Genomic DNA, 26,641 nt, shown 5'->3' on the forward strand with positions numbered 1-26,641 from the left:
CACTGTGACCTTGACATTTTACATTTGCATAAAGTACAGTAATGATAAATTTATTTTTATCATAGGATTTAAAATCAGAATGAAATCTTTATTCAAAATGTCATGGAAGCTTATGTCATTTTAATTGGATTCATGAATTCTGGAACTTAATCTCAATGAAGTCGTCAGTTGGTTTAAAAATTTACTTCAGGAAAACTCTTTTGAGGTAGTTGTCTTTACAGAGCAAGGAGCTTTAGGGAATAATAATTACGTAGATTAAACATTAAGAATCATGTCTGTTGCAGAGGAGTAGAAGTAGTATATATATATTATAGTGTGACTGTTGGAAAAATACTTTTGATTGTGGAAATTCATATTTGTGAGATTTTATCTATGGGAGCTTTTTGAGCTTGTGAGAGAAAAGCGATAACAGTGTAAACAATGGAAATACAGAATTTAATTTCAAAATAAATATTTAAAGAATACCGTATTTTCCTGAATAAACGCCCCTGGGGGCGTTACATTTTCCAAAGAGCCCCGTTCATTTGAGGTAAAAAAAAATAAAAAATGAAAATTTTTACAAAACTTAAAAACATCGTTCAAACCAACTGTTAAGTGTTTCTGTGTTGTTCAATTCCCCTAAAACGTAATTTTTTGGCATCCAATTTAATGCAGTGTGTCTTAGAATTATGCATTTAAATACGGTACCTCATGTATTCCGTGACACGCTCGCGACATTACACATTACGTCATCATACCCAAACAGCTGTGTACTCCGATAATATTTTCCTTAGTACATGCGGGTAGCAATATACAATGTCAGTGGTTTGGCACGCTGCTTATGTGTCAGCTTTTAAATTAAAAGTTATTAAAACTGCCGAAGAAAAGGTAACACTTTGCCGCAAATTTGTTTAAAGTCGACAGGAAGCTTGTGCACGGGTGGTGCAAAAACAAATCAAAAATGGATTTACCGTTTAATTTTCTATTTGATGATTGGATACGTACCGTACTTAGTATAAACGTTTTGGATTTACGGTACGTGGACTGTTTAAAAGTGTGCTTAATTCTTAATACATTGGATACTTACTGTAAATTACTTATTATGTGGACTTATAAAAATGAAGTAGGTGATTTTTTTTTCGTTCTTGTTGACTTTTTTCCTCCAAAACGGGTGGGGGCGTTAATTAGAGGGGGGCCTTAATTCGGGAAAATACGGTATCTAACACTTTAAATAATACAGTTTTAGGCTTTTTCTAGTGTATTTCTTAAAGCATTCAATACATTGTGTTGAATTTATGACATTATACTAGATAATGGTGTATTTTAGTTCTATTTTGTAGCATTAAACAATTTGGTATAATACTGAGTTCAGATTTTACTTTGATAAAGTAGGCTAGCACTTTGTAGTAATATGCACTAATTGTCAGTGTATGTTTATGAATGATTAATACAGAAAAGATAGAAGTTCCTCAGAAGTAGTTTTTATATCTGGAAGCTGTATGGTATATGGTATATATATGATTCTGTTAATGTTTTCTCTAAGAGCTAGCTTGTATCTGTGTCATGCCAATTCTCACCTGTTTGGATAAAGTGATAATTATTAATTTTGCTTCTGCTAAATTAAATTTACTATTCAGAAAAACATTATGAGGAAATTTTGGCCGTTGAAAATTGATTACGATGACGATGAGGTGTTTATAGATACAATTTCACTTGGAAATATCAAAACGTGTAAAAATGAGTATGTTTCGGTAATTTCTTCTGTTACCACGGCAACAGGAACTCCTTCAACTGATTATGTGGATAGCGGTATCCAAGGTGACAGTCTTTGTAAGAAGGTTGATAAATGGTTGGCAGGATCTGACGAAGATACTGTCTCGCCGCTTTTATCAAGGCAGCCTTCATGGGGATTGCGTCGCAATCGTTCATCCAAAAAGAAGAGAAATATTTTTTGGTAAAAGTTTTAAATAATGTTACACATTTGAGTTTGCTGACCACTTTCACCTTCATCAAGATTATTAAGCAGCCATAATATTCAGAATAAGGCCTCACCAAATTAAAAAGTTGTTCATTGGATTTGCCAGTCGTTTATTTTCAGAAACAAAAAAATTTTTTTTTTGTATTTGGATAAATTGCGCTCGCCCCATTGAAAGAAATCAAGCCAAAATTTGTTGGTCGCTACTTTTTACGGACATAACAGGGTACAAATGCTTATTAAATTCCAGTCCCAGATTGTTCTAAAGTGGACTTAAATCACAATAAATACATTTCTTCTGTAATATATCATGATACTTGGTAGCATTAAAATTATTTCCCCTTATGCAGTTACGCCATTTTCTTCGAATGTTTACCAAACTGAGTTCCTACAAAAATCAGATATATTTCATTGAAAATTGGATGAACACACACACTATTTTATTTGATAACATCAATCTACATTATTTTGGTAAGGATATATACGTATTGATTCGCATGCCACTTTCTGTTTTATGTTTTTCCTGTCCATTATGATCAGCATAAATTTTGTATATGAAAATGGGTGGGATGAAGAATTTACATTATGAGTTGTGTTCAGACCAATTTAGATCTTCAAATTTTACAATCCTCAAGTAGAATAATGTTAATGTATATTAATCTACATTTCAGACCTTAACTGAGACTTTGTTTCAACAAATTTAATCCGTTAAGAAAGTTGGAACAAGAGCTGTCCATAAGACAGCATGCTCGACTTTTCTCAGTGCTCAACTCTGAATTAGAGCTTTGCTAGTAAAAGGGGCATAATAGTCAATAGCTTTGAAAGTAACAGAGTTATTGGATGTTATATAAAACATTAACAAAAAAAATCTTTAAGTTAAAAAGGGGCTAACTCTGTCAAAATTCAAATCAGTAAATACTGTAGAATCTGGTAAATAAGCGCATATTCGAATATAAGTGCATATCAAAAGTAAGCGCATACGGCCTTACCGTTATTCCGTATGGGATAATAAGCGCATGTCATAATTTTGCCTCGAAAGTAGGCGCATATCCGATTACTGGTAAACAAACAACAGATGCAGCACCGTGATAATTGTTTATCACAAATACAGGTGACAAGTGTTCTTACCTGTTGAATAGCCGATGGGTGTTAAAAGATTTTAACGTCTATTGTCTGATAAAACGATAATTGTTTACGATAATCATGCTTTTTGAATAGAAAATGTTTTCAGTAAATGAAAGTAAAAGTTTGAATACCAGAAAAGTTGTTTGCGTTGTCATAACAGTTTGTCATTCTTTTGTAAATCTGTGAAAAGAATATGGATAAAATGCTAAAATCTTAGTGTTGAACAATTATTGAATGGTCCGAGAGATTGAACATTATTTGCACGTTATGTAATTCATTATGTATAAATACTGTAGGCCTATGCAATAAAAGGAAGTAGTTCACTGCGCACGTCCATGACCATGTTTTACTTTAGTTTTCTCAACCAAGGTAAGCACTTTTAATATTCCTAATATATTAAAAATAGGCGCACACAGCGTGTCTATAAGCGCATATCAAAAATAAGCGCATAGTTTTGGCTTAAGTATAAGCGCATATCAAAAATAGGTGCAAAAAAGTGTCACTAAAATTATTATAAGCGTATACGCTTATTTACCAGATTTTACAGTAATTATTTTAAGTTTTAAGTCAAAAGCTTTAATTATAACAGATATTTGACTTTATCAAAAACTTCGAAAGCCAGAAAAGTCGAGCTAAAAATGCTACATTTTCATAGCAGTAAACATAAAAGTCACATATCTATTTCATGATTATGGTTTAAGATTATGCATTGTTGTTACATTACATATTTTCTAACAGCATTTTCAAATGTATACATTATTTGATTACACTGTACTGTATGCCAATGTTATTACCTTTTTTCACCAGTTCGCTTTGTTGTGCACCTGCAGGTCAAAACGTACCCAAACCAAAATGTAACCAGTCTCAATCCCTGGTGAATTATTTATAACGTAAAAGGGCTTTACATTCTATTTTAAAACTCGCCCGCTTAGCTCAGTAGGTAGAGCATCTGTCTACGGATCGCGTGGTCGCGAGTTTGATCCTCGGGCGGGGCGTGTGTTCTCCGTGACTATTTGATAAAAAACATTGTGTCTGAAATCATTAGTCTTCCACCTCTGATTCATGTGGGGAAGTTGGCAGTTACTTGCGGAGAACAGGTTTGTACTGGTACAGAATCCAGGAACAATGGTTAGGTTAACTACCCGCCGTTACATAACTGAAATACTGTTGAAAAACTGCGTTTAACCCAAAACAAACAAACAAACATTCTATTTTAAGGTTTTTTAGCTCACCTGAGAACAAGCTCAGGTGATTATCTGTCGGCGTCCAGCGTCCGTCGTGCGTCGTCCGTCAACATTTGCCTTGTGAACACTCTAGAGGCCACAGATGCGACCCAATCTTTATAAAACTTGGTCAGAATGTTTGTCTTGATGATCTCTAGGTCATGTTTGAAACTAGGTCAGTAGGCCAGATCATAGGAAAAGCTTGTGAACACTCTATAGAGGCCACAGCTGTGAATCAGTCTTTATGAAACTTGGTCAGAATGTTTGTCTTGATGATCTCTAGGTCAGTTTCAGATCTGGGTCATGTGGGATCAAAAACTAGGTCACCCGGTCAAATCAAAGGAATATAGCTTGTGAACACTCTAGAAGCCACAGTTGTGATTCAATCTTTATGAAACCTGATCAGAATGTTTGTGTTGAAATCTCTAGGTCAAGTTTGAAACTGGGTGATGTGGGGTCAAAAACTAGGTCACTAGGCCAGATCAAAGGAAAAGCTTGTGAACACTCTTGAGGCCACAGTTGTGACTCAATCTTTATGAAGCTTAAGTCAGAATATTTGTCTTGATGATCTCTAGATCAAGTTTGAATCTGGGTCATGTGGGGTCAAAAACTAGGTCACTCGGTCAAATCAAAGAAAAGGCTTGTGAACACTCTAGAGGCCACAGTTGTGACTCAATCTTTATGAAGCTTGGTCAGAATGTTTGTCTTGATGATCTCTAGGTCAGGTTCAAAACTGGGTCATGTTGGTTCAAAAACTAGATCAAAAGGAAATCTTGTTAACACTCTAAGAGACCACAATTTAAGTTTGAAACTCATGAGAATTGGTCGGAATATTTGTCTTGATGACCTCTAGGTCAATTTCGAAACTGGGTCATGGGGGGTCAAAAACAAGGTCACTAGGTCAAATCAAAGGAAAAGCTTGTTAACACTCTATAGGCCACAGTTGTGACTTAATCTTTATGAAACTTGGTCAGAATGTTTGTCTTGATGCTCTCTAGAACTGGGGGCCTCCGTGGCCGAGTGGTTAAGGTCGCTGACTTCAAATCACTTGCCCCTCATCGATGTGGGTTCGAGCCTCACTCGGGGCGTTGAATTCTTCATGTGAGGAAGCCATCCAGCTGGCTTACGGAAGGTCGGTGGTTCTACCCAGGTGCCCGCTCGTGATGAAATAATGCACGGAGTGGCACCTGGGGTCTCTCTCCACCAGTAAAGCTGGAAAGTCGCCATATGACCTATCATGTGTCGGTGCGACGTTAAATTAAAAAAAAAATGATGCTCTCTAGGTCAAGATCGAATCTGGGCAATGTGGGAACAAAAACTAGGTCATCCAGTCAAATCAAAGGAAAAGCTTGATAACACTCCAGAGGCCATGTTTATGACCCTATCTTCATGACACTTGGTCAAAATGCTGATATTGGTGATCTTTAGCCCGAGTTCGAATCTGGATCTTCTGGTGTCAAAAACTAGGTCACCTGTTGAAATCAAAGAAAAACCTTGTGCATGCAATAGGGGCTGCATTTTTCATTTGATGTGCATGAAATTTGGTGAGAATGTTTGTCTGCATGAAATCTCAGACAAGTTTTTATCTGGGTCATGTGGAATCAAAAATTAGGTCACCAGGTCAATCAAAGAAAAAGCTTGTTTACACCCTAGGGGGCACATTTTGATTCTATCTTCATAAAACTTGGTCAGAATGTTTGTTATCATGAAGTCTTGGATGATTTCAAATCTGGGTCATGTGGGGTCAGAAAATAGGTCACTAGGTCAAATCAAAGGAAAAGGTTTTATACACTCTAGAGGCCACTTTTTTGCTCCAATCTTCCCAAAACTTTGTCAGAATGTTTGTTTTCATAAAATTATTGTCAAGTTCAAATCTGGGTCATGTGGGATAAAAAAACTAGGTCACTAGGTCAAATCAAAGAAAATGCTTGTTTACTCTCAAGAGGCCACGTTTTTTGGTCCAATCTTAATGAAAATTAGTCAGAATATTTGTCTCCATGAAATCACTAGGTAAAACATGTTTACACTGTTACGGTGTATGTGTTACTCAGGTGAGCGACCTAGGGCTATCTTGACCCTCTTGTATAGAGAGCCGAAACAAGACAAATTTATTTTTTCGCTCGCTCCTGATTTTCTCAAAAAAAAAATAAAATATTTGAATTATTTTCTCAACGCCGCTTTAATTTTTAGCTCACCTGAGCAATGAGTTTTTCTGATCGCTCGATGTCCAGCGTCTGTCGTCTGTTTGTCTGTCAACATTTAGCTTGTGTATGCGATAGAGGCTGTATTTTTCAACTGATCTTCATGAAATTTGGTCAGAATGATTACCTTGATGAAATCTAGGCCAAGTTCGAAAATGGGTCATCTGGGGTCAAAAACTAGGTCACTAGGTCAAATCAAAGAAAAACCTTGTGTATGCGATAGAGGCTGTATTTTTCAATTAATCTTCATGAATTTTGGTCAGAATGATTACCTTGATGAAATCTAGGCCGAGTTCGAAAATAGGTCATCTCTGGTCAAAAACTAGGTCACTAGATCAAATCAAAGAAAAACTTTGTGTTTGCGATAGAGGCTGTATTTTTTGATTAATCTTCATGAATATTAGTCAGAATGATAACCTTGATGAAATCTAGGCCGAGTTCGAAAATGGGTCATCTCGGGTCAAAAACTAGGTCACTAGGTCAAATCGAAGAAAAACCTTGTGTATGCGATAGAGGCTGTATTTTTCAATTAATCTTCATGAATAATGGTCAGAATGATAACTTTGATGAAATCTAGGCCGAGTTCGAAAATGGGTCATCTCGGGTCAAAAACTAGGTCACTAGGTCAAATCAAAGAAAAACCTTGTGTATGCGATAGAGGCTGTATTTTTCAATTATCTTCATGAATATTGGTCAGAATGATAACTTGAAGAAAATCTAGGCCGAGTTCGAAAATGGGTCATCTCGGTCAAAAACTAGGTCACTAGGTTCAAATCAAAGAAAACCTTGTGTATGCGATAGATAGGCTGTATTTTTCAATTGATCTTCATGAATATTGGTCAGAATGATTGCCTTGAAAAAATCTAGGCCGAGTTCGAAAGTGGGTCATCTCGGATCAAAAACTAGGTCACTAGTTCAAATCAAAGAAAAGCCTTATGTATGCGATAGATAGGGCTGTCATTGATTGGGTCTTAGGCATATCGACGATACCGATATATCAGAAGACAAATATCGACGATACATCGATATATTGATTATTAAGTTAGATTAACAATCTATTTGTTCGTATGCATACTTTATACCTTCCTGTAAATGCTATTTTTAGTTTTATTGCCTATTTTTCATATTACTGTTTGATTGTGTTGTATTTGTATTTATGAAATTAAAGAAAATAATAAAAATTAATAAAATCTTTCATTTTTATTTTGCCTCCACTTCTCTTTTACATTTATCCAAATTTACAACTTTGTGAACTTAATAGTTTTTGAGGGTCTGAGTGTTTATCTGGATAGTTTTTCTCTCTGTAAAATATCGATTTTTGAAAATGGGAATCGATAATCGATCGACAAAAAAATATCGTTGATACATCGATATCGTTTCTATCGATGACAGCCCTAGCGATAGAGGCTGTATTTTTCAATTGATCTTCATGACATTTGGTCAGAACGATTGCATTAATGAAATATAGGTCAAGTTTGAATATGGGTCACCTAGGGTCAAAAAGTAGGTCACTAGGTCAAATCCAAGAAAAACCTTGTGTATGCGATAGAGGCTTTATTTTTCAATTGATCTTCCTGAAATTAAGTCAGAATGATTGCCTTGATGAAATCTAGGTCGAGTTTGAATATGGGTCATCTGAGGTCAAAAACTAGGTCACTAGGTCAAATTAAAGAAAAATCTTGTGTATGTGATAGAAGCTGTATTTTTCAATTGATATTCATGAAATTTCCTCAGAATGATTGCCTTGATAAAATCAACGTTGAGTTTGATTATGGGTCATTGGACTCAAAAAGTAGGTCACTAGGTCAAATCAAAGAAAACCCTTCTGTATGTGATAGAGGCTGTATTTTTCAATTAATCTTCATGAAATTTGGTCAGAATGATTGCCTTGATGTAATCTAGGTCAAGTTCAATTATGGATCATCTGGGTCAAAAAGTAGGTCACTAGGTTAAATCAAAGAAACATCTTGTGTATGTGATAGAGGCTGTATTTTTCAACTGATCTTCATGAAATTTTGTCAGAATGATAGCCTTGATGAAATCTAGGTCAAGTTCGAATATGGGTCATCTGGGTTTACAAACTAGGTCACTAAGTCAAATCAAGGAAAACCCGTGTGTATGCAGTAGGGACTGCATTTTACACTGGATTTATAAAATTTGGTCAGAATGGTTGGCTTGATGAAATCTAGGTCAAGTTCGAATATGGGTAGTCTGGGGTCAAAAACTAGGTCACTAGGTCAAGTCAAAGAAAATACTTATTTATACTCAAGATTTTTTGCTCCAATTTTAATAATTGGTCAGAATATTTTTTTCCATGAAATCATTAGGTCAAACATGTTTCCACTGTTATGGTGTGTTTCTCAGGTGAGCGACCTAAGGCCATCTTGGCCCTCTTGTTTTAGAAAAAAAATCCGATGAACAACTTTTAAATTTGGTGTTTTTGGTAAATGTTTTAGACATTTTTTTAACTTCATTCATTCCACCATGCATCATCATCATGATTATTAATGTAGTTGTTTAAATAAGAATAATTCTGTATTGAACTTGTAATTTAGATAGAGGAGCAGTTGTCTAGTGGTTAGTGTGATGGTTGCTCCTCCAAGAAGTCATGGGTTAGAACCCCATAACTCATGACACCAGGAAGTGGACTCAAGAGTGGTTCAATTAAGCTTGAAGCTGTCTTCACAATCAAGCTAAAATAAATAAATGGAAACTAATTTGATAAAATGCAACCTGCATTTGGCTAGTACTTGGCACTGGTAGCTAATATGCAGGATTGTAGCAAAAAAAAGTTACGTTAATCTAGTGTTTTGTGGTTTTTTTTGTGTGTGTTATTTTGACAAATGATACCGATCTGTTTAGATGAGTGATACAGGAACAGTTGGTTCCCCGCATATAATTAAATCATTCTACATGAAAGTAGTGAACAAAATACTTTCTAAATTACTGTTAATGCTAATGATTAAAGATTATAAAATTAGTCCTTTTGCCAAATGAACTGTGTGCCTCTTGCTTATTTTTGTTAACTCTAAGAAAGACAGGTAGGTAATGATTGATAATCCAGTTGAAACCTTGAAAACCTTTCTTTCAGCTGTGAGGTGTTCCAGCAGCTAAATACATGGAAAAATACTTAAAACATCAGTTAGCATTCATTTATGTGTTTTTCATGGTGCTTTTATTGACATTTTCTGGTCAGACTTAACAATTCTTTTGTAGTAATGATGTTGTTAGACCTGTTCTTAAAAAAGTGGAAAAACTTTTCAATAAGCAATTTGCTTCCAGTTCCATCTCCACTGTCAATTTATTGTGTCATCTGTTGTGAATTATATTATCTTGAAATTATTGGCAGATAAATATGTTTAAACTAAAAAAGTTGTGTATAGTATGTACAGGTTTATGTCAAAATTAAGACATCTTTTAGTTTAAATATTGACAGTCCACAAAAATAGGTACAAATTAAAATATCAAACAGCGGTAAGTCAGATATCTTGTGTGATTTGGTTGTAGAATAGAACAAATTTGCTGTACTTCATATTATGCTCATAAATTTAAGTAATACTAATTTATTTTTAGGATATATCATTTAGAATTAAGGTTGCTATGATCTTGAGAATTGTTGCCCCTCAAATTACTTTTAGCAGAAAAATGACATATTTAAATTACCTTGATATCTTGGGCTTAAATTCTGCTGTCATTATCTTGGGGAGAGGACAAGCACTCAAAAGGTGAATTCATACCTAGAAATCTAAGCCAATTTGCTGGCTTATTGGCGAAATTGTCTCCCTTGAAAACAGGTTATCGGTTGTATCGATTAACCATTATCGGTCAATTTACGCCTATTGAAATACAGAAGGAGAAAAACTTTAACACATCAAATGACATCAAAAGCATCATCTGACAATATTTATTAAGTTATTGAAGTAATCTGCAATATTTGCACTTTCTTTCAATATAATTTTTAATAAAATAAAATATGATCTTCTTGCTTCCCTAAGCGTTTGAAATAAGTAACTAATTTTGATCCCGAGTCCCATTGATTTCTGTAGGAATTGACAGATTTTAAGCTTTACATGGTCTTTTAGAATGATTTATTCTTATATTTATAATCATCTCACAACGTTTATTAAGTTATTGAAGTAAACTAGAAAAGTTAATCTTTCTTTCAATGAGATTATTTTTAAATTATTTTTATGTCTTTTTGCTTCCCTAAACGTTTGAATATCACTGATTTTACTAATTTTGCCCGTCACAGTACACGTGTACTGATGACACCGGATAAACTGAATTAGATAGACATGTGTGTCAATCTAATTCCGTGTTTAATGTCATTACTTTGTCAGATTAAATAAAAATAAAGTTATTTTAAATTACATGCTTAAATAAAAATATTCCATTTTTTAATTCATTTAATACCATTTTCACTACTAGAATTATTTATTGCATTAAAACGTAACATAACATAAAGTTGATTAACATATAGAACTACATGTTCATATTTAAACTTGAGTATTGTACATGTAAATATAACAAGTCCATTGGGTCGGGTGTAAATTTCATGTTTCTTGTTTGTAAGTATTATAATATTGTTGTTAAAAAATTCTTATTTTACCTTTTTGTAATGATTATATATGTATGATAAAGTCAAATAACGTGTTTGACAATAAGTTAGCCGAATGCTGACATATTTCTGTTTATTACCGTTACTAATTGGATTAGTATCTGTTTGTCTGACATGCCCCGCGGCCTAAAGGGACAATTATTACGGCTCTTGCATAAACACTTTAAAGTTAAAATCTAAATTATGGATATGGAGTTATAAATGTTGATAAGTTATCTTACCGTTCAAAATCCAAATTCACATTATTGTAAAGTAAAATGCATTTATAGGCCACGGATCCATAATATTTAAAAACTTCTTTAACTTGAAAAGACACATTTTCAAGGAGACCCGAAATACACATATATTTCGCCCTCATAAAAATATTTTAAAAATTAAAGGGACTATCCTCCAGATCGTTCGACAACAAGAAAAAATACTTTTATAGATATCTGGAAATAAATGCTATGTTTTAAAACTTAATTACTGACAAAGTTTAACTATATATTACGGGAATACTTGAGAATTTGCTGTTTTTCTATATGATGAAAATCGAAAAGCGATCGTAACGCTTTACTCAAGGTAAACTGTCTCGATTATAAAAAAAAAATCTATATTTTGAAGTCATAATTCATTTATTCCGCTATAGCGCTATTGGTTTCGACGGAATATTTTAGACACAAAAACACATCTTCTAGTATTAACAAACTTTAATTTGAGAGAAAGATTATTTTTAGCCAAATCTGGAGGTCATTAAATACATATTTTAAAAATACGTTGAGTAATGGGATTTATATGCTTCCTGACAATTTTTAAACAAATTCAAGATTATCATTCAAAATCACCAATTTGAAGAAATAAGAATGTTATGTATATCAGGTAATAAACATGTACGTCGATCTCATTCCGTCTTTGTCAAATTAGGTTAAAACTGTTATTTTAAATTACATGTTTGAATAAAAATGTTTAAATTTCAAAAATTATTTTTTTATTAATTAACTTTTAATTTATGATTAACATATATTTTGCCCTTAAAAGATATAATCAAAAGTTTAAATACATATCTAAAATGGGAATATCCTTCCCGGCTCTCAATTTTGAAACAAAAACCCGCCTATCATTCAAAATCACCAATTTGAGGAATACACTGCAAATTGCCTCGGGCAAGGTATAAACTCCGCTTGTGTAAAAAGTTTCACAATGTTGTCGCAATACCCCTAATTAACAAAACCAGCGTAAGGTCAAGATTATCAAGATAAGAGAGATTAACAAAAGTCGATACTCGCGTTAAGATGGTATAAAGGGAAACAACCAAATTTAACCGATCTGGCTTAATAATCAAGGGACAATACTCTTCAAAACACGGTCTCATTTCTGGACATGGCAGGAGTAAGAGATAATGAATAAAAATTTGAAAAATGCTAACCATCACAGAACTTTATTGGAATCTGGTCTGCTTTACTGATGAAAGAGAAAGAATATTCACTAGGCTTGATGATTAGTAACACTGTTACAGAATTCTTCTACACCTGTAATCTTATGACATTAAAAGGAATTGAATTAGGATATGGAATAATGGACTTTCTGGAACAAGGGTGGTTAATTCTCCATTCGCCATCTTTTGTGGGAATACAAATTCTTTTTTCGCCAGTGAGGAGGTGTATTTTTGTATTTAAAAAGGATAGTTAGGATGGTTTTTACTTGTTTGTTGGTCAGAAAGGAAATGAATAGTATTGATTGGATTGTATTTACAGGAGCTATATCATAATAGGTTGACCTTTGCTGTACCAAACTTAAAGATTGCTTGAGCAAATTAGGTTGCTAAAGTGTCACTTTAAATACCTACTTATAAAAAAAGAGTTTATCTTAAATATTAAAGTGAGGATAATACTGAAATATTTGCAATAGTTTGAACAGTTTATCTCTGGACACATATGACCGGACTGGGAACACTATCTATAATTGGTATTGTAATTACATTTGATAACCAAATTCAGCAGACTTGTTGCAGTAATGAGAAAAACTGGTTACACACTGTGCTATCTAAAGGTGTTCTCTGCTGGAAGAAGTTTGCATGGATTTAACGTTGGTGGATGTGTAAAAAAATCATTTTCCTGTTTCAGTCAAGCAGTTCTTTCTAGAGACTAATTTAAATTTTCAAAAAAGTTATAAGAAATATCAAACAACCTGAATAATACAGTGCCTTTTCTGGTGGATTCTTAAAGCATACAAAACATTGTGCTTGATTACTGATACTAGATACTGGTATATACTAAGTTCAGTTTTATGATTTTAGAGTTCAGATTTCATTTTTTTGAAGTTGGAGCATTAATTGGTTTGAATATAATAAGGAGTTCAGATTTTACAGTGATAAAACATTATATAACTTTGCAGTAATACCACTATTTATCAGGTTAATTGTTTATGATAAATATAGAAAGTTCCTCCTCATATGTTTTTAGGTTAGATATCTGGAGGCTGTATAGTATAATATATTTAGTTTAGGCTTTCTCTAAGAGTGGATGTATCAGTGTTTTAAGCTATTTCTCACCTGTTCCGAGAAATCTTTACTGTATTTTTTAGCTTCAGGTGAATTATATTGAATAATATTTTGGGTAAAATAAATTATGAGGAAATTTCGGCATTATCCTGTTGAACCATTGAAAATTGATTACGATGATGAGGAGGTGTTTGTTGATTCAAATTCACTTGGAAATATCAAAACACCTAAATATCAGAATGTTCCGGGAAGTTCTTCTGTTACCACGGCAACAGGAATTCCTGCAACTGATTATGTGGATAGCGGTATCCAAGATGACAGTCTTTTGAAGAAGGAGGTTGATAAATGGTCGGCAGGATCTGAGGAAGATACTTTCCCACCTCTTTTATCAAGGCAGCCTTCTTGGGGATTGCGTCGCAATCGATCATCCAAAAAGAAGAGAGATATTTTTCGGTAAAAGTTTTAAATAATTTTACACATTTCAGTTTGCTGACCACTTTTACCTTCAGCAAGATAATTTTTAATTAATAAGCCAAACTATTCAGAATTATATGTATTGGACTTGTAAGTCTTTGCAATTAATTATTACAGATTTTTACTTACCGGTTAGAGTACATTGAAATGGGAAGGTATAAATGTCTGTAGAAAGCAACATGAATATTGATTAATCTGGTAAACAACTAATTTAAGAAGATTTAATATACCTGCACATTGTGTACCTTTTGGGTTGATAGTCTGCTTTGTGAGCACACACATTTCAAAATATATGTGCATATGTATATAGAGAATATTAGGTTACTGTCTTATAAATTTAAATTTATTAAGTGAGTCGGAGAAAATATAAAAGTCGAGGCTCTGCCGAGACTTTTATTTTTTCGTAGACGAACTTAATAAATTTAAATTGATAAGACAGTAACCAAATGTTCTATTTATCCTACCTTCTGATCTAAAATCATTCTTTAATTAAAATTCAAAATTTACCACCAACTAGATCCGAGTCTGTCTTGCACAGAAATTAATACGCCCCACCATTACACTAACAGGTCTTTAAGATAAAAATATAAAATATGAGCCGAAAAACAAAGGCTAACCTTGTTCTGCTTTGTGTCTGACTTCTCTGTTCTGCTGAACATTAAAGATTAATTCTAATTTGCTGCCAAGTGAAGTTTTGTCCGAAGTTCAGTTGAATGTCGGGTTGCCCATCCTCACCAAGCAAACGATTGACGAGACTTATATACACGCCATATCGCCGCTTGACAAAACAAATAGGCAAACCGTTTCCTCGATGATTTTATTCAATAACACTCCATTACAGATGCAATATGTTCCTAGATTGACGTGTAGAAAGCTAAAATTCTGAACAAACGCTATACATGAGTCACTTCCCGTTTCTCCGAGCGTTTCCGTTATAAAAACTTTTTGTAGTAATTGCATGTACGGTATGCATACACTATACATTTGTGATGGTCTCACATACCTAATAAAAGCGCGTTTATGAAAATAATTGCATAAATATGTCTTTTAGCAGTTATTCTCAAAAACAAGATGGCGTCGTTTTAAAAAAAAAATCCAAAAAGTAGTCCGCCAAGCTTTATTTAGTCACTGACCAGATAAAGCAAAATCTATCTGACTCCTTGATTTTTGCCTTTATTTTGCATGAAGGTAGGATAAAAGAATATATGCGCGCAATCGTAAATATTTTCATCCACGTGTATATTTTTGTTTGTTTGTTTTGTTTGTTTTGGGTTTAACGCCGTTTTTCAACGTGCCCAAAAAAGTAAATATGCATATATGTATTGACATGCGTGTGTAAACGTGCACTTTACCGATGCATGCTATTTTTATCCGTTCAAGTATGTTTTTAAATAAACATGCACAAAAAGAACACTTGACCTGAATGGTACACCATACCTGCAGTTATAAAATTTTTGTATGTGCAGGTATAAAATTGTACATGCAGGTTCAGTTGTATACCTGCACAACTATACTTTTATCCTGCAGGTACCTTTCTGATTTGTATCTGCAGGTGTAAAAGTATGATACCTGCACATATAGAACTGTACTTTTGGACCCAAGTGGTATATATGCCACATGTTTCATTTCACTATATGTACACTGTCTTGCAGGAGTTCTAACTTTTTCCTATTGTAGCTTAATCAACATATAAGCCACAGGAAACATTCTGGCTTCTGTAAACTGATTGTTCAACAAGACTTGATGTGTGGGAATATTTCAGTGATTTCATACATCTTCTGCTTCTGTACTAATATGAACATATTCAGTTAGGGTGGTTTTGTGTTTTTTCTGTATGTCCGTCTGACCAAATTTACCGTAGATACCCGTGTATAATGCACACCTGTGTATAATACGCACCTAAAATCTTGGGTAAAAAACATTTTTGGTCAATTTTGAGGTAGATTGGAAACGAAAGTAGTACTTACTTCGACACCAGTAATAAGTTACCTCCGCGGTGGAGAAAAAACTCTGCATTACACACGATTATCTATGGTATGTTGTGCATATCTCAAAAAGTGTATGGCCCAGAGTGATCAAATGTCATAAGTCATAGCAGGATTGTTATTCAGCATATGAAGTTGAGCACTTAACTTTTAATTGGGATTTCGCTCAGCCAAGCCAGTGTTATTGCCCTTGGCATGAAAAGATATTATAAAGGGTCTTAAAATTTGTGTCACATCTGTCTCAAAAAGTATTTGACCATTATAGGAAAGTTATGTAGCAGGTGAAGTTGTTCTCCTGCAGTTTTGTTTGGGATTTCACTAATCCAGACCATTTCTGACCCTTGACTGAAATTACAAACAGTAAAATATATAGGGCCTAAAGGTTTTGTGCCACATGTCTGGGATTTTGTTTTGTATTTCACTCAGCCAGATGACAGTTATGGCCCTTGACTTTGTAAAAAATCAGATTTAACCACACAAACAACAGTATTGCATGTTTTGAAATTGTGAAACTAAAATTTAAAATTTCCTCTGGTAGGAATATGTTTAATTCTATAGGGTGGTCTTGAACTGTTGTTTTGAAGCCACATTACTCAAAACTTTCAAACCAAAGAGTAAGTGCTGCTTATATTCTAACTGATTCAATACAAATGAAACTCTCTTTGGGTATCTTGGACATGCTTCAATATTATGCAAAAAAAATCTGGAAAAATCAAGAAAAAACAGCTCCATTGCCACCTTAGTTTTTTTCTTAACAAATGATACTGATCTGCTTGAGTTGAGTGATACAGAACAGTTGGTTATGTTATCAGACAGGAGTGTAGATGTCTTACCAGTCATGCTCATTAATCTGATTATAATGATAAAAATGCTGCATGCCTAAGCTCTTTTCACCAATGACTTTTTCTAACAACTAAGTTAACTCTTTTTATAAATGGCTTGGTCTAAGTACTAATCAGTTTGCATTTTTGGTTGCGGGTTTACCCCACTACCAAACTTAAAAGTGTATTTCTGACAATCATATAGCATCTTTATTTTATTCCAAATCACATCCAAAGGATGTTCATGTGCTACACAAAACCACCAGACATCTCAAGGCTTTGATTTGTGAATATTGCTCACTTCAAAAGTTCTGGGCAGTTTGTTTAAATGGCATTAGAAAAACTGATGATTTTCCTTGTAAATTTGTCATTCTTTGTCCAGAAATAGTCGAAATTTCCATGTTTAAAAAAGAAGCAAAGTTCCTTGCTTTGTGGAATAAACTTACAACACTATGAGCATTTAAAACATGTTTATCTTTAAGGTTACCATAAATTTCTCCACTGCACAGAAATTGTCTTTAACTGTGCATGAATATGTAACAATTAGGACCTGTCATTTGCAGGCTGAACCAACTTGTAGGCTCAATGAATCTTTTATCAATTAGTTACAAGAGTGTTGCTGTGTATTTTATGAAAATTTCTTTACAATCGATGAAATCTCTTAATGGTTAATTACCATTTTAGTGGAAATTTATGGCTTGGTAAAAATTCAGGTAAAGTACAAACTATTAGCATCATCTGTGTCGGTTGAGTGCGAGTGCGCAAACTGCAGCATGTATGATAAAAAAGTTATTGTTGAAAGCCATTACTTGAACCCAATGAATATTTGCGACCAATTAATTTTCGCTTTATTCGCGGATGGCACTAAAACACAAAAATTAGTTTGCGCGAGTAAGTCCACACGATTTCGCGAATGAATTGGTGAAAAAAGTTTTCTCTACATAACGTTTCTAGACATTGTTGAATTTTTCGAACATTTCGTAAACTTCTCCTGTTATAACAAAATGAATGAAATATTGTCATAAAACATTGAAAAACACAATTATAAGTAAATTTATATGCAATTGATATTTAATATCAAAAACAGTGTCATAGTGAGAATCCAGATATGTATACTAGTATATATGCATATTGAGGTGAAGTGTCTGAAGTGCCTAAACGCATTTAGAATAGAATCACTGTAATGAAATATTTTTGTCACATTCTTACTATATGTTCCATACAGACATTTACTACTTATTTATTTCAAAAGACCAGCTCTTTTCTACCTGAGCTGGAGGAGCTCTGTGTTGTCTTTCACAGGAAATAAGTGAAGTACGAGAGCAGAACGCTGGTTTGGCACAACCCCTGTGAAAAAGGTTAATGAACTTCATGAATTTATTCATGAACAAATTCATGAAATAGTTCATGAATAAATATTCATGAGAGACAAAATTTATGTTTCATGAATTTCGATATTTATGAACTTGTTCATGAATTCAAAATAATACATGAACAAGTGAATGAATATTGAAATTCATGAAACATAATTTTGATTCTCTTGAATATTTATTCATGAATTATAATTCATGAAAAAGTTCATGAATATCGAAATTCATGAAACATAAATTTTGATTTTCATGAATATTGAAATTCATGAAACATAAATTTTGATTTTCACGAATATTTATTCATGAACTATTTTTGTAAAGAAAAAAAAAGTTCATGAAATTATTCATGAACAAATTAATGAACTAGTGAAGGAAACCTGGTAGGAATGTAACACTATGAAACCTGAGAGATCTGCATGTAATGGAATTCTTTTAACAATTTCGGTAGAGCTTGATACAAGAAAAAATCCTGTAGGTCAAAGTGTTGTTCAGTTAGCCTGACCAGAGACTGTTTTTTAGTCTCTGCTGAGTCACTGTGACGATGACATTTTCCACCCTCGACAAATGACATGTTGAGTAAAACAGTAAACTAGAGTGGGATTGGGAGCATAATAAGAAGTAAACAATTGCTGTATAAAATACAAAACATTAAGTTAAACAATGTATAATTTACTTTAATCTCAAGATTGAAATTCAGATACATGTGATAGCTTTGTTTCAGGGTCGTGAAAACTTATGACATTTTAAAAGGATTTTATTTTTTTTAAATGAATTATTTATGACAACACCATAATTACTTATTTGATTTTCAGTATACTCATATTCCTTTTAAACAATTCCTAACTGTAGTATGATAATTATTTCTTATTCTTATTTGCTGCACAAACTTCTCAAAAATTGCTGAATCACATGTGCAAAAAATTTCCCAGCATGCAACAAAATAATGGAAACTGATCATGTGACATCATGAATTTAATATTCATGAACATTCATGAAAAGTTTATGAACTTATTCATTTATTGTAAAAGGTAATAAACCTAAGTTTTATGTTTAATGACTGAACAGTTCAGAAACTCACAATTGGGTTCAAGAACTGGTTACACTGAACTAGAAAAAGGTTTTGAATTTTAGTACTTTCAATGAACCAGTTGTTCATGAACAATTTTGGTTCTTAGTCTTAGTCTAGACCAACAGTAACTGTTCAGGAACTGGTAAAGTTCTATAAGTTCTTGAAATTTTGCAGTTTTTGAACCAATGTTCAAGAACTATCATTGTTCTAGAATCACAGTCTAAGAACTGGTTATGCTGGTTCAAGAACAGTTTTCTAAGTTCTTCAGAAGTTCTAGAACATTTTTTACAGTGTCATAACCCTGTAGTTCCTGAATCACAATTTCAGTCATTATCTGAATTTCATTTTTCAAGTTCATGAATTTCTTAAATCATTTAATGGATGTTCTGAAATGTTCATGAACTACATTTACAAGTACATGAAATAAAAGTAATATTCTTGAACTTGAGACTTCATGAATTTAAGTTCATGAACTTTTCCTTGTAGTTCATGAACTTTTTGATAATTCATGAATAAATGCATGAAGTTCATGAACCTTTTTCACAGGGGATATTATAATTTTAACGTTAACTTATGTTTTTTATACAAAACAGCAAAACACGTCATTTTTACGAACCCTTGGATTCTCGAATCCGCAATTTTTTTTTTTGGAAATGAAGAAAACGCGAAAATAGATATTCGCAAATATGCCGAAGCTTGGCAAAATGCGAAAATTTGTCTTTGTGAATATGTGTTGAGTTTTGAATTTTCTGTGGCAAAAGAATACCATACTTTGTGGATTTAGATAGTCCAAAGTCTGACAGTTAGTAGAAATCATGGCCATACTGTAGTGTGAGAGGGTCTGGATATGGTAACCATGGTTCAAACATGCCCCTGCGAAATGAAATGTTACAGTACATAAATAATTCTTGAAAAAGTTATGAGCTGTTCATATCCACAATTCATGAAATATTCATGAAATATCTTTGAAGTATAAATGAGACAAAATCCTTGATGTGTTCCTGAAAATGAAGTCTTAGTATGAACAGTTCTTCAAGTAATCATGAATCTTTAAAAGACTGTTCAAGGATTTATATCTTTAAATTACTCATGAACTGTTCATGAACTATTCAAGGATTTACATTTTGATTCCAGTTCTTGGATTGTTCATGAACTTGCATGTTCATGAACAGTTCAAGAACCATTTTGAAACACAATATCAATGTCTCATTTGTACTTCAAGGTTCAGAAATGAACAGTTCATGAACTAATGTGAATCCTTGAAATTACTTTAAAAGGCCAGATTGACCATAATAGGCTAGTGGACTAGTTTATTTGGATATAATTTCAACATTGCATTGAAATTATACTTCTACCATATACAGTAAACCCCGCTTATAAGGAACAGCTTGGGACCTCTAAAATTGTTCCTTATAACCGAGGTTCCTTATATCCGTATAGCGAACTAGTTCCTTGTAACCAAGGTTTGTATAATGAACACAATTTGTTTAACAAACACTATTTGACTGACGTTTGTAAAGGGCTTTGTGTTCACACTCCGGGCCGACCATGAATCTTAAATTTATGTGAGAAAGTTGCGAGTCTAGTGTACCGATCTTTTCCTGGAGTGATGGTAAGATAAACTGCCTGCATGTATATGACTGAAGTAGTGTTGAACATGGAGTTAGTACAAATGGAGCATCTGCTATAATTTTTACAATTGGAACCTCGGACAATTTCCTATTCAGATTGCCTATATAATGAAGTAAAAACCGACCTAGGCCTATAGACTTCTGAAATTGCATTATAACGATAGTTGAAGACCATTTCTTGACAAATGCGACTTAATTTTACAAGTTTGTTAACAAAAAAGAAGACTTTGTAGACATTTCTCATTCTCATTTCTATTAAAATATGAACAGAAATCATTATTACGTTTTAAACACCTTTCCCCCCAGTGACGCAACAAAATATTTCACATGCCTTTGTAAATAATCATTATATACGCATGCTGCAAAAATGGTACTTGGTCACAGGAGGGAAAGTGTTCAAAGTTGAAAAAGTCTTCATACAGGGTGTCAGCAAATGAATTTTACATTAATATTTGACACTTATTGCCTGTATTTCCTAAACCTTACATATCTACAGCTTTATTTATTTTTATGCCCCCGAAGGGAGGCATATAGTTTTTGAACCGTCTGTCAGTCTGTCAGTCTGTCGGTCTGTCGGTCTGTCAGTCTGTCCGCAATTTTCGTGTCCGGTCCATATCTTTGTCATCGATGGATGGATTTTCAAATAACTTGGCATGAATGTGTACCACAGTAAGACGACGTGTCGCGCAAAAGACCCAGGTCCGTAGCTCAAAGGTCAAGGTCACACTTAGACGTTAAAGGTCATTTTTCATGATAGTTGGGCGTGTCCGGTCCATATCTTTGTCATCCATGGATGGATTTTCAAATAACTTGGCATGAATGTGTACCACAGTAAGACGACGTGTCGCGTGCAAGACTTAGGTCCGTAGCTCAAAGGTCAAGGTCACACTTAGACGTTAAAGGTCATTTTTCATGATAGTGCATTCGTGTCCGGTCGATATCTTTGTCATCCATGGATGGATTTTCAAATAACTTGGCATAAATGTGTACCACAGTAAGACGACGTGTCGAGCGCAAGACCCAGGTCCGTAGCTCAAAGGTCAAGGTCACACTTAGACGTTAAAGGTCATATTTCAATATAGTGCATTGATGGGTGTGTCCGGTCCATATCTTTGTCATTCATGCTTGGATTTTAAAAATATTGGGCATGGATGTGTACCACAGTAAGACGACGTGTCGCGCGCAAGACCCACGTCCGTAGGCCAAAGGTCCTAAACTCTAACATTGGCCATAACTATTCATTCAAAGTGCCATCGGGGGCATGTGTCATCCTGTGGAGACAGCTCTTGTTTTTGTAAATATTTCAAGCATAGACAAGGAGCTGCATTCAATAAACGCTTGATGCCCCCAGTGGCATCCTTGTCGATAGATTTTGCACCTAAGTCCAAAACCAGGTCAAGGTCAAACTGAGGTCAGGTGATGTTTGAAGATGAGGAATGGTCACAGTTTACATCTGTATTAGTATCGATTCATTCTTGTAAGGGGTATTGATACTAGACAAAACGGTCCTATTTGGTTAACCAAGAGATGTCCTATATAAAGCAACCTAAGTCCAAAATGAGGTCAAGGTCAGGTGATGTCTGAAGATGAGGAATGGTCACAGGTTACATCTGCATTAGTATCAAGTCATTCTAGTAAGGGATATTGATGCTAGATGAAACGGTCCCATTTGGTTAACCTCGTACGGACAGACGAATGAACGGACAGACAGGACAATCACTATATGCCTCCCGCATCAGTAGATGCTGGGGGCATAAAAACACTAAACTAAATAAATAGTGGACATAGAAAGTCAAGCTAGAAAGCAGACTGATCCTTATAAGTATATCTTATGAATTTTTCAATCGGATCTGTTGCCTCTTGACAGTCTAAGTCTGTCGATTAATGTCATCAGGAACTTGAGACAACTGCGTCTGTCGTAATTCATGAACCAAGCAAGTGGCTTAGACATATCCATATATATGTGTCTTCAACATAAACATGACAAAGAGATATAGTCGAACTTCTATGGGAATAGTGCCACTTTGGTGTAAATTTTTTACCTGTTGCAGGACACAAATAAAGCGAACCTAGAATGCATTTTTTATGCCCCCGAAGGGAGGCATATAGTTTTTGAACCGTCTGTCGGTCCGTCGGTCTGTCTGTCAGTCTGTCCGCAATTTTCGTGTCCGGTCCATATCTTTGTCATCGATGGATGGATTTTCAAATAACTTGGCATGAATGTGTACCACAGTAAGACGACGTGTCGAGCGCAAGACCCAGGTCCGTAGCTCAAAGGTCAAGGTCACACTTAGACATTAAAGGATAGTGCATTGATGGGCGTGTCTGTTCCATATCTTTGTCATCGATGGATGGATTTTCAAATAACTTGGCATGAATGTGTACCACAGTAAGACGATGTGTCGCGCCCAAGACCCAGGCCCGTAGCTCAAAGGTCAAGGTCACACTTAGACGTTAAAGGATAGTGCATTGATGGGCGTGTCCGGTCTATATCTTTGTCATCGATGGATGGATTTTCAAATAACTTGGCATGAATGTGTACCACAGTAAGACGACATGTCGTGCGCAAGACCCAGGTCCGTAGCTCAAAGGTCAAGGTCACACTTAGACGTTAAAGGTCATTTTTCATGATAGTGCATTGATAGGCGTGTCCGGTCCATATCTTTGTCATTCATGCATGGATTTTAAAATATCTACGCATGAATGTGTGACATAGTAAGACGATGTGTCGCGCGCAAGACCCAGTTCCGTAGGTCAATGGTCCTAAACTCTAACATCGGCCATAACTATATATTCATTCAAAGTGCCATCGGGGGCATGTGTCATCCTATGGAGACAGCTCTTGTTTAAGAACGACATTTGCTTTAATTCAATCCGGCATCCCAAACCCTAACAGAACTACACCAGACACCAACTCCTTAACTGACCCAGTTGCTTCCAGAACTAACACTGACGCCCATAGAATTAATACTGACCCACCCAGAACTAACACTGACATCCCCAGAATTAACACCAATTTGCTCACACGTCTGAAACTTATTTCGAAGTCAACCGAAATACTAATGATGACCTCAAAAAACTAACACAGACATCACAAGAATATCTAGATAAGTGTTGATACTAGCTAGTGAAGTTCTGTTCCACTGATATAAAATGCTAAAAGTAAGGCACCACTGAACCCACAGTGGAATACGCAGTCTCCTGCACCCCTCAGTTTCAACTGAAAAAGGCCAGCTACGCCAATGTATGGCCAGCTACACCACTGCAAGTATTCAATAAATAATCCTCCACATAATGCCCAGTCAGTAAATGTACATGTGTAAATACAGTATAGCAATAGATGTATAGAAAACAAATAATAGGCTATGATCATGGGCACTAGGGTGGAAATAACTGAAGTACAGATATGGGACCAAAGTTTTGTTCCACTTTTATTTTTTCCTTTTCGTTTATTTTTAAAAATGTCAATAAAACTGATAATCTGCATGGTATAAGTTTATGTATTGTGTTAAAACATTTCATAGTAGACATACGTTAAATGCCAATGCTTATTTTAACTTGAAAAACACATTTTAAATTTTTCAAAAAATATTACCCTTAGTTACTAACTGTTTGAATTTCAAGAAAACAAATTATGAAATAAAATTATTTTTTGTGACAGTTTGATAGGAATATAACTTATTTATCAGTATTTGAAGCTGTTATATAAAACTATCAGCTACTGAAGTCAAGAAAAAACATTGAACTTAGGGCAAAATCCCTAGCATAATGTTCGATGTCCTTTGGTAAACTGGTCTAAATTAGCACATTTATTTAGGATGAAATTTTCAACAGACTTACGTCAGTAATATGTTGCGCCATCACTTGCTGATATTTGCGTTTTAGATTGTAAATTATTCCCTGATCACATGACTGCAACACAGACGTTTTGCAGTTACATTGTTATTCTTTAATCCTTTTTCTACCTCATTCAAACTTTCTTACTTAAGTACCGTGACCATGACCGTGACTGATTTCTGTTCACTATACCTAATACATGTAGCTCTTGAACATAATCTTGAGTAAATATTATAAGTCTACTATCGTCTAGTATTTGGTAATTGTTAATGATGATATTATATATTTTCTTTTTATCGTATCCATGAATTAACAAACTACTCCAGACGAAATGTTGACCATGAACTAACATCGACCAACAAATACCATGGTGAAAACATGGTCAGTCATGGTCAACAATGGTGAGATAAGATTGGCCATGGTCAGAAAAGACGATCAGTAGTTTGACCATGGTCTACCATGGTCAGCTTTTTTTCAACCATGGTCATGTTAGTGATTTTCACACTTGTCAAGTTTCACAATGCACCAAAGATGCCTGACTGCATTTTGGCTCCAAAGGTTTTCCTAATTATAGAATAGTTTTCCTGCATTTATAGACAGATTCAAAGGTAAACTTTCATAGTCTGATTATAATTTGTTGTCATCTTAGCTCTTTTATGACAAATAAATGAATGACTTGCAAAAATAGATATAGACTGCAATTGTCATGTATTTTCATAACCCTTTCAAATTCATATTTATACAGTTTTTGATAGTCAATAATTGCCATGGTCATGGACCTTGGTCAACCATGGTTGTCTGTGGTCCATAGCCATGGTCGACCATGTTCTTTGACCGCGGTGCCAATTACCACAGCCATGTTCAACCATGGTTCCGTGACCATGAACTACAGTGAAACACCGCTCGCGCGAGGTCGCAAGGGGATGAGCAAAATGCTCGAGTTATCCATGGTTTCAAGCGACCCAAACATTGACCAACCTACGAAGAAAATTGAAGTTTGTTTTACCAATTGTCATCAAGACCATTTGCAGAGGAAACGGTGATGCGTAATATATATATATACGTATTACAAACATTATTTATGATAGATCGTAATTGGCACATGTGAAGAAACAGCTAAGACATTTTTTTTTTTTTTTTTTTTTTTTTTTTATTTTTGAAATAATGTAATTGAATTCGCGATTTTCTTCTCCAAATTAAGATCTCATAATTATCGTCTCAATTTTATGAAAAGGCTATCTTATTTCCTTTATTTGCATGCAAACAACTGTTGATTAAAATATTAAGATCTCATAATTATCTTCTCAATCCCGCAGAAAAAAGTAATAATTAATAACAATTTTGATCAATAAATTTTTTCTTCCACCTTTCATCAATAATTAATCTCGTTATCAGATCAAATATACCGACAAACTAACATTTAAGATAGTTGAGGAATAGACCATGCAATTCTCACGGCGTGCGAAAAATTTTAATACCTGATACATTCTGACCGCCGAAGGTGTGAAAAATTTTGACATCTCTGCTCGTGTTTGCCATAAGCAACAGAGAGTAAATTAATACACAGGGACCAGATGTCATGCCCGAGCGATCGAGTTATCGATGGTCGACCCAGCCAAGGTAATTTCACACAGAAAATAGAAGGAAATCGGCCGGGACCACATTAATTGCTTGAGCAAGCCTGGGTGCTCCAGTCATCAATGCTCGAGCAAGCGGTGTTTCACTGTACCATAGTAAACCATGAATGATCATGGTACACCAACTGTCAATTTCGACCTTTTTTTACCATGGTCGACCACGGTTTGAGAGCATGGTTGACCATGGTAAAAAAACACACACACACACAAAACACCC

General features: G+C 34.5%; 1 protein-coding gene across 10 annotated transcripts in view; it reads left to right on the top strand.

Moving 5' to 3' along the window:
* Nucleotides 1-26,641, top strand: part of LOC123525401 (cAMP-specific 3',5'-cyclic phosphodiesterase 4C-like) — an 831,602-nt gene that overhangs the window by 451,977 nt on the left and 352,984 nt on the right. The window contains exon 1 of one of the 10 annotated variants that reach the window (XM_045304422.2): nucleotides 1,611-1,933. The exons of 8 other annotated variants lie outside the window; for them this stretch is intronic. In XM_045304422.2, coding sequence (XP_045160357.2) covers nucleotides 1,626-1,933 — 308 coding nt within the window. In that variant the 5' untranslated portion in view covers nucleotides 1,611-1,625. Of the gene's footprint in view, nucleotides 1-1,610; nucleotides 1,934-13,659; nucleotides 14,054-26,641 lie in introns of those variants that run through there. One more of the 10 variants, XM_045304421.2, reaches the window with a different exon arrangement.

The sequence above is a fragment of the Mercenaria mercenaria genome, chromosome 3 (assembly GCF_021730395.1).
Source record: "Mercenaria mercenaria strain notata chromosome 3, MADL_Memer_1, whole genome shotgun sequence".
Classification (NCBI taxonomy): Eukaryota; Metazoa; Mollusca; class Bivalvia; order Venerida; family Veneridae; genus Mercenaria; species Mercenaria mercenaria.